Source organism: Lygodium microphyllum, chromosome 28 (genome assembly GCF_053477565.2).
Source record: "Lygodium microphyllum isolate KBCC chromosome 28, Lygodium_microphyllum_v1.1.10, whole genome shotgun sequence".
Lineage (NCBI taxonomy): Eukaryota > Viridiplantae > Streptophyta > Polypodiopsida > Schizaeales > Lygodiaceae > Lygodium > Lygodium microphyllum.
In genome coordinates this window covers 59,961,548-59,970,821 of record NC_141162.1, presented here as the reverse complement: position 1 = coordinate 59,970,821, position 9,274 = coordinate 59,961,548, and the positions used below count along the sequence as shown (strand labels likewise).

At 38.4% G+C, this 9,274-nt stretch overlaps 1 protein-coding gene across 1 annotated transcript; it reads left to right on the top strand.

The window, feature by feature from the left end:
* Window positions 1–1,901: 1,901 nt before the first annotated feature.
* On the top strand, window positions 1,902–8,047 carry LOC148011508 (alcohol dehydrogenase 3-like). The gene is made up of 10 exons (XM_087670231.1): window positions 1,902–2,029; window positions 2,220–2,356; window positions 2,488–2,525; window positions 2,844–3,184; window positions 3,428–3,510; window positions 3,651–3,726; window positions 3,974–4,035; window positions 4,725–4,820; window positions 7,446–7,607; window positions 7,742–8,047. The coding sequence occupies exons 1-10, from the start codon at window positions 1,966–1,968 to the stop codon at window positions 7,868–7,870; spliced, it is 1,188 nt and encodes a 395-aa protein (XP_087526357.1). The 5' UTR covers window positions 1,902–1,965; the 3' UTR covers window positions 7,871–8,047.
* The last annotated feature ends 1,227 nt before the right edge of the window (window positions 8,048–9,274 follow it).

The window sequence follows — 9,274 nt, the reverse complement described above, 5'->3', positions numbered from 1 at the left end:
GGGTCCAAACCATCTTTTGAAAACTTTACACATGGCACTATGCTGGTTGTCTAAACTGCTATCATAAACCAATACCCAATCCCCATCTTCTATGGTTCTTGGTCTCAGTCTATGTCTTTTGTCAAACCATTTCATGTTCTATATCCTTGCTACCCTTAACTTTGCACTTGCTGCCTCTATGTTTTCTAACTTTCTTTCCAATTGTCTAATGTGTAAGCCCAATAACTCCTCTCGATTCAACTCCTCCTCCCAAGGTAGCACACTCCATGTGACTATCATCTCTTCTATCGGCATGATAGGTTTTTGACCATACATCAATTCTGCAGGCATATATCTTGTAACGGCATTATGAGTTGTTCTGTCAACCCACAAAGCATAAGGGAGCAATCCTGGCCACTCTTTTATCTTCTCTCCACATGCTTTTGCCAATGCCTTCATAATAGGTGGATGACCTCTTTCACTTTTTCCATTTCCTTCAGGGTTATAGGCTAAAGTTAAAGCAAGCTTTATCCCCAACCGTGCAAAGAAATCATGAGCTTCATCTACATCCAACTCACCCTTATCTGTTGTAATTTTACCCATATAGCCATACCTACAAAAGATCTCTTCTAAGAGAAAAGTATACACATCATTTGTTGTCTTAGTACGTAAAGCTCTCCCTTCCACTTGATTAGTGAATTCTTTATGGGCAAGCACAATATACTCATTTGCCAAAGACCTATAGGCATTGTGACCAAATCCACTGCTCACTTAAAATGAAGAGACAATGAAAATATGGGATGCAATCCATCCCGATGTCTCACAGATGAATACATTTTGACATGTCATACATGTTTCCACAAAGTGAGCAACATCCTTATACATACCCTGCCGCCAATATCTTTCTTTGATCTTTGCAAAAGTACCCCAAACACCACTATGACCAGCCCAGAAGCTTTCATGAAATTCTTGCATAACATTTACTTTTGAAGCTCTGTCACCCAAAACTTGCAATGGCATGCCCTGTTCTCATCCCCCAATTGGAAGTGAACCTGACATTCTTATAATCCTCCCATTACATCATTAAACCTAATAAGTGATTTCCTAGCTTCACTGAACCTAGTAGGCATTCTATTAATACTCCCAACTCTACCTTTACTTCTGATTCTAATGGTACACCAACCTAGCATATCCCTACCAAAGTTCTCAAGATCTTCCAATGAAGATTCGAATGCTTTTATTTGGCAGTTCGATGTGGCATACATAGTCAATCACCTTGGTCAGGTCAATGAAGCCCACAAGGTCACTATATTCAAATCCTTGATGCAAAAAAAGGTTGCAACAACCTAGCTAGCAGTAAAGGATGGCTAGTAGTCCTTTGCTAAACATTACTTCTTTTGTATGTAGGAAGGACATTGGTGATCAGAGTGTCTAAATGCCCAAGTCTATGATGCACAAAAAAGACAAGGACAAGGCGCGGCACATATGCCCAATGCCAATATAGTGGAGATCAAGGAATTGTAAGTACTGAACCCTTCCGCTGCCAAGTCAACCCTTGTTAGAGACCATTTTTTATACTTGAGAAGGGATGTAGATCATGGGTTAGGGGAGAGGGTGACTTGGATCAATAGGTGAAGTGAGTCACATAACAAGCTACGGGAAGGTAAGCTCCGATCGCCAAGAACTCACGACGATAGTAACGATTTGTTTGACACCCATCACCAAACACTCCGGGGGACGTCCTCTTAGAAGTAAGACCTAGCCGTTCTGTTTCCGCGTCAGATGCTAGGCCGCCAAAGTTGAAAATTAGGCAACACGAAGCACCCTGCTTAAGTGGGTATGTATACAGTGAACTCCCCCCTACCCCCCAACTCAAGTGGGTATATAAACAGTGACAAGGTTGAACTCCCCCCTCCCCCCTAACACACACACACACTCTCTCTCTCTCTCTCTCTCTCTCTTTAAGCTATATCAATACACACATTAATGGGCAACTACTCAGACAATCCTATGCCTAATTCCACAGCAGGACAAGTTATAACATGCAAAGGTTAGCTGCCATTTTTCTTCCTCATCTTCTTCTTTCAAACAATTCACATGCATTTGGAGCTATATTAGTCTCGGTCTGACATTGTACCATGCTGATTGCTATGAAAAGACTAATGTCTTGCATGGCAACATGCTGATTTGCTATGAGAGCAGCCATTTGATGTTCTGTTTCTGTTGTCCCTCCGGCACAGCTGCTGTCGCCTGGAAGCCCAAGGAGGCCCTGGTGCTCCAGGAGGTGCAGGTGGATCCCCCACAGGCCGGCGAGGTCCGAATCAAGATCACGCACACCTCGCTCTGCCACACCGATGTAAACTTCTGGGAGAACGAGGTATTACATGCAGTCCCATATATTGCTGATTATCTTCATTCTGTGTCGGGGGTTCCTTGCTCCTGTGTACGATCATATTCACGGCTGATGAGAGTTATTTTTCTTCTTGGTTGGTGGTTGATTGATGGCAGGGTTTGTTTCCCCGGATTCTTGGGCATGAGGCGGCCGGGTGAGGATGGCTTGGGTGGGATCATTTGAGAGAGAGAGAGAGAGAGAGAGAGAGAGAGAGAGAGAGAGTGTGTGTGTGTGTGTGTGATCAATCTTACGTGATGATTTGGATTTATCACTTTTAAATCTTGAGAGAGACTGATTGATAATTGATTGATCAATCTTACATGATGATCTGGACTGATCATTTTTGAGAGAGAGAGAGAGAGAGAGTGTGTGTGTGTGTGTGTGTGGTTGATTGATCAACAATCTTCCGTCATGATGTCTGGACTGAGAGAGACATCGAGAGATGATTGTGCACTGCATCTGTGATATGCAGGATAGTGGAGAGTGTGGGCGATGGCGTGACAGAATTGAGAGAAGGAGATCATGTCGTCCCAGTGTTCACAGGCGAGTGCGGGGAATGCCGGCAGTGCAAGTCGAATAAAACCAATCTCTGCACCAAGCTCAAGGTGAATGCTGGCCAGTGTACCATGTCACATGATGGAAAGTCGCGCTTCTCGATAAGAACTGGCAACGGGGAGCGGATCCCTGTTTACCATTTCTTGAATGTGTCAAGCTTCTCGGAGTACACAGTGATGGAGGCTGGCTGTATTGCTAAGGTTAATCCAGAGGCACCTCTTGACAAGATCTGCCTCTTTGCCTGTGGAATCCCCACAGGTAGGGTTTACCAGCTGCATTACATATTTCTGAAAGCTGTCACAGCTTATCATTTGAAAATTATGTACAGGAATTATGTACTTTGTTGATTTCATGATCCTTCAAGGTGTATGTGTGTACAGATAGGAGTTGGAGCCTGCCTATATATGTATATCTAATCACAAAAATATATATACTAGTCACAGCTATCATGTACTTATGTTGATTTCATGATCATTCAGCATGTATGTGTATATATTATAGGACTTGGAGCTGCCTGGAACTGTGCCAAGGTGGAGAAGGGATCTACTGTTGTAATCTTTGGGCTGGGAGCTGTGGGTTTAGCGGTAATTGATTGGGTTAAATTTTCCCAGCTCTCATGTCTGCTTATATTTTTCCCTCCCAAAAAGATGAAAATGGAGATGAAAGATGGTTTGCTGTCATGCGTGTGTCTGATGATCTGCTCTCTCAATTCTGTTTTGTTTAGGTTGCGGTGGGGGCGAAGATCGCAGGGGCGTCCCGCATCATCGGGATCGACATCAATCCAGCAAAGTTTGACACAGGTGAACACACACACACACACACACACAGAGGAGAAGAGTTTAGCTCTGATGAAAACCCAACAGTGTACTGGTCACATAAATATCTGTATGGCTTCTATTGTGCATCTCTGTGTTATACACACACAGCACACAGAATAGAAGACTTTGGCTCTGATCAAGACCAACATTAATGTAGACTGGTCAGTGGTCATATAAATAAAGTATGGCTTGTCTTTTGTCTTATGTGTGATGTGTGTGTGCACCACAGCCAAAGGTTTCGGCGTTACTGAGTTTATTAATCCTCGGGACTACATCCAGCCAATCCAAGACGTAAGCCTCCTTTCTCCAATTCTAAGTCAACCCTTGAAACGATTCTATTAATAACTTTCCAGTATGATGACACTTTGGGTAGCCTTTTATGTGGAAAGCCAAACGTTTTGCAAGGAGGTTGATACTTTCAACACAAGGAAAGGAACAAAGCACTTTGGAACTTTATTATAAGCATTTGTGTTGACTATGGCTAGTTTTGAGGGCCAATCTAGTGTCATCTACTATTTAAAAGCGCGGAAAGTGAAGCCTATCTCATGTTGTAGATTGGGGATGCATCACACTTTATCTCATGATGTGGATTGGGGTCTTTTTGATGCATGCATAGAGCATAGCAGAATCTCATGATGTGATTTAAGTGTGTTTGTGATGCATGCATATGTGTAGAGGGTAATAGTACCATTAATGCGATTGAGAGGAGCTAAGCTTTTCCATTTGTGGTAATGCTTACCAATGTTCTCAAAAAGCATTTTTGGTAGCAGTCGTAAGAACCTTTTAACTTAAAATTTGGAATAACTTTTTTGAATCCAATTATGCATGTTTGCCATGTTCCTGACTAAACCTTTGTGAAGTTTAAGGTTTAAAAACCTTTTTCATTCAAATTTGAAGTTTTTGTGAAATTTTTGCAATTCATTTTGCATTAGATCTCAATTTTTTGGTGCTTGCATTTCTTTTTGCATGTGTGCATGCAGGTGGTGAAAGAGTTGACCGATGGGGGGGCTGACTATTGTTTTGAGTGTGTGGGCAATGCCGACCTTATGTTATCTGCATTTGGAAGCTGCCATGAGGCTAGTATTCTCACGTGCATGTGCACACACACACAAAGAGACACATTAGCTTTTCAATTTCATGTTTGATGCAACTTGGGACCAACTAACTAATAAGTAGTGTTAACTAAATGGTAATATATTGGTAATTGGATCTAACACATGCCACTCCTAATATAATAGATGTTACCAACTCTATCACATTCCATATTCCATCTACTTGCAAAAATAAGGTTATTTGAGCAAAACTCAACAAGTTGAATGAAGCAAGTACATTAATAAACATGCTATACATGCATGCCTATAACAACTTAAGGATTTGGTAATGTCACCCTTAAATCTTACTTCCTCATCTCATCACATTTGCATAATTCTCTCTCTCTCTCTCTCTCTCTCTCTCTCTCTCTCTCTCTCTCTCTCTCTCTAAAATCATTATTCATAGAAAATGTATTTAACTTAACTAAAAGAATCCTCTTCAACTTAGTTAAAGACCATGTTAGTTACCAATTGTTCATGTGGGACAAAGATTCTTCCCTTAATGAACAAATACTTAATCCCCTTTTGACCCAAGTATACAATACATTTTAAGTGAAAAAAGGATTTTCTCAATTACACTTTCTAAATTAGGAGGAAAAACTAGGGACAAAAAGTATATGCCTATCAACAATCAGTAAAAAACATTGAATCATCTCTTTGTTGAGTCAATGACTTAGTAGAAATATACATGCTATTTTTGTAATTTTCAACTCTTGGCTCAACTTCATGAATATTATGCTCACCTTGACCTTATAGAATCATCCTTAACTCAAATAAAGGAGATTATGATATTTTAATTTGTTTTCCTCCTTAGCATGCAAAGGAGCCAATAGGGACAAAGTTAAGTCTTTCAACTTTGAGGGGAAACATTTAATCCACTCCACTTGCTTGCCCAACACACATGAGTTTTGTGACTCATGACTTGGTTTGGTTTTTAGTATATGACCATTTTTAAATTATGGTTATGGACTTCGACCCACCATGTACAATCCCTTGTGCATGATGTTCATTAGTATTACACTCATCTTGACCTTGTAGAATCATCCTTAGCTCTCGAATAATAGTACCTATGCTTCATGAACATCCACTCATGAGTTTTGTGACTCATGACTTGTTTTGGTTTACAACATACGTCCATTAAATTATCATTATGGTTTTGGGCTTTGACCCACCATGTAGCATGAGTTTTATGACCATGACTACACTTGATGACTAGTTTATATTCCATTTTGTGGTGTTTTGCTTCATGTGCAATTTAACTTTCTGAGATTTTGGGCTTTGACCCACCTTCCTGTGCACTTTTTACTTTTTAAACAAACCATAAGCTCTCAAAAGAAGTACATAGTATTGCTAGATCTTTATAGAATGTACTCTTTGTGTATGTTGCAAAATAATTAACCATCCCTTTATTATTGGTATATTCATGAGTGTGCTTGAGTCGCTAATGGGAAAAGAATGTGATTGCTTTTTCTAAAGGCTTTCTTATGGTATAAAATTATAAATAAGTTCCCCTTAAAGGTCTAGGAAGAGATATTCTAGTACTTTGTAGTAGTTCCATCACTTTACTAGCCATCAAGTCATAGATTAATGCTCGTTCTTTCTATCTTTCATACACAGATACATATGTCACATAATTAGGCATCAAGTCATAGGTTAATACTCTCTCTTTTTGTCACACGCACACACGCACACGCACGCACATGCACACGCACTCGAACACGCACACACATATGCACGCACGCACGCACACATGCACACACATAAAAACTTGTATATGGATATGCATTCTTGTGTGTCCACAACAAAGTTTCATATTGTTTAAGAATAAGGTTTTTTCCACAATATTTGCTGAATTTTCTCAATTCTTCACCTTTGATTAGCAAAACATTCACCCATCTATTTTCAAGCTAAACATCATGGGGTCCCTTATTTTTTACCTTGATATTGTTGAATAATGCTTGAATGAACTACTACATGTGTTAGTCACTATGATAGAGCACCTAAAAATCTAACCAATAAACAAAGCAAGTTACAAGATCAGGGTTGTACACCTATTCTTATCCGATTGGTCACACATTCAAATGATTAAACATGACTTGCCTCTACTAAGGTTGTTCTATCTCTATAGACTTAGAACAAACAATAAAATGTGTGCACATAGGGTCCTAATAATAATCTACATAGAAGTTAAGTTTTGTGTATGGGTGTTATTGGCTAGAAGTATTGATCAAAGGAGTGTGCTCACAATAGAAGTATGGTATCCTCATAAGATTGATATGGTATTAGTATTGGTTAAAGGAGTGTGCTCACAACAAAAATATCCTTTGAATATGTTTCCTTCATTAGCTTTATTTCAACCTTTTAAATGCACATGAAGAAGCAAATTATATGCACACAAACTACATAAATAAAGTACACACAAAGTACATAAATCCACATGCACAAGCACACGCATATAAGTACATAAATAAATATATATGCATAGTCAATCATTCTATTGAACTAATGATAGTTAGCTCTAAAGTTCTTCACTTGTTCCTTCTTTTGAATATGTGTATAAGATTCTGGTGCACTTATTTGCCTACTGTATATGTTTCTTAAATCATGAAGGGATGGGGAAAGACAATTTTGGTGGGTATCGAAATGAGGCAAGATAAATTGCTACATCTGCACCCCATGCAATTTTTTGATGGAATTCAAATCAAAGCCTCCACTTTTGGTGAATTCAAAAGGTCACAAATAGCAAAACTTGTGGACATGTATATGGACAAGGTATATAATTTTTTAAAGTTACACTTGTCTTTAAAAGCTAACTATAGATTGCATTTTAATAGATTTAACTTTACATGCGTTGTGATGGTTTTATGTTATATCCTTTTGTAATGAGGTGGACACATGACCTGCAGACATTAAACGTGGATAATTTTGTGACACATGAGCTACCTTTTGAAAGAATAAATGACGCTTTCAAACTTCTTATAGAGGGGAAAAGTTTGCGGTGTGTCATGCACACGACAAATGCCCCAAAGTTGTGATTGAGAATAAGTTCTTTAACATGAATGCTTGTATATTTTTTGGACCAATAAGTATCAACTATTTGTTTTGACTAGCACAAATAATTTTCTCCACATGGAAACTAATGTGGAATGCTAATATAGCTTCCATGTGGAATGCAAATCAATTAGTATCTTTTGGCTACTCTCTTATTTGAAATTGTCACTAATCTTCTTTTGAGATGATTGATTATAGGGTTCAATAGGGTGCTTTAAGACACTTAACTCTTCCAAAGGGCACTCTTTTTTTCATTTACATTGTTGCATATGACAATTATAATGGTATCAAAGAAAATAAGTGTAACCTTGACACATTGTTGCAAATCTATTAGCAATTTCAAGCTCTAAGATCAACAAAGGAAAAAATGAAATTCTTCATTTGACTTGTGGGGAAGAGGCACAATGGGTTGCATAAGCATAGTGGATTGATGAGGATGGATTCAATTAGATTAAACTAAGTCAAGTCATTTGTGATCTTGGATATTACCCTAATGACAAAGTATTAAAGATTTTAGTAGATGCTCTCAAAGTGGAAGAAATGATTAAAAATTTTGGTATACTAGCGATTAGGGACTTTCATTAAGTTATGGTGATTTACCAAAATGGTAGGCAATTGCTTGGGAGGCCCTAAATGTAAGGCCAATGGTGGTCTCAGTAAGGGGTGACAAGTTTACGAAAGATGAAGCTAATAGTATTGTCTTTAGTCTATTGAAATGCCTTCATTGGATTCTTCCTTGTGTGGTTATGATCAACAGACCAATCAAATGTAAATGGTTAATGATTCGTTGATATTACATCATCAAAAACTACATTGGCTTTGCTAGAAGATCAGAAGATAGTGCTAAAAGTCTTTCCTTAGGCCAAGCCAAGTTGTAGAGTTGTAGATGCCTCTTTGTTGCAAATCATTTGATTAGCTTCTATGCTTATCAAGATAGTGTTGCATCAACATGCAAGAATCAAAAGGCCCAAAGGTGCTAGCTAAGAAAGGCATCACGAGACAATTTGATATCTGGAACTCTAGTAAGTTGGAAGTTCGTGATCTAATAGATATTTTTTAGAAATATGAGGAGCTTAATTGGCTATGCTTATCCTTATAGGCCAAGGTGGAGTATTAACCTACCTTGCCAAGTTTGTAAACACATATCTTTGGTCAATTCAAGAGGTACATTAACCTTTACTATTAAATGAAGCAATAATTTGAAAAAAATACTCCTATTTATTATATAAAACAATTGCACTTTCCAATAATAAATTGAAAAGTATTGTTAACATATTGCGATAGCTATGCATGAATATACTTAGGATTGCATAGGCACTTCTCTCCATTACGAGAAGTTTTCTTTCCCCTAACATTTTATACATACCTTTTCCCCCTAGGGAAAACTT

Bases quoted from the DNA above. Each gene is read 5' to 3' on its own strand.
- LOC148011508 (XM_087670231.1), top strand. From the start codon at position 1,966: ATGGGCAACTACTCAGACAATCCTATGCCTAATTCCACAGCAGGACAA. The intron at 2,030-2,219 runs GTTAGCTGCCAT...CCTCCGGCACAG, and splicing joins ACAAGTTATAACATGCAAAG to CTGCTGTCGCCTGGAAGCCC. The intron at 2,526-2,843 runs GTGAGGATGGCT...TGTGATATGCAG, and splicing joins CTTGGGCATGAGGCGGCCGG to GATAGTGGAGAGTGTGGGCG.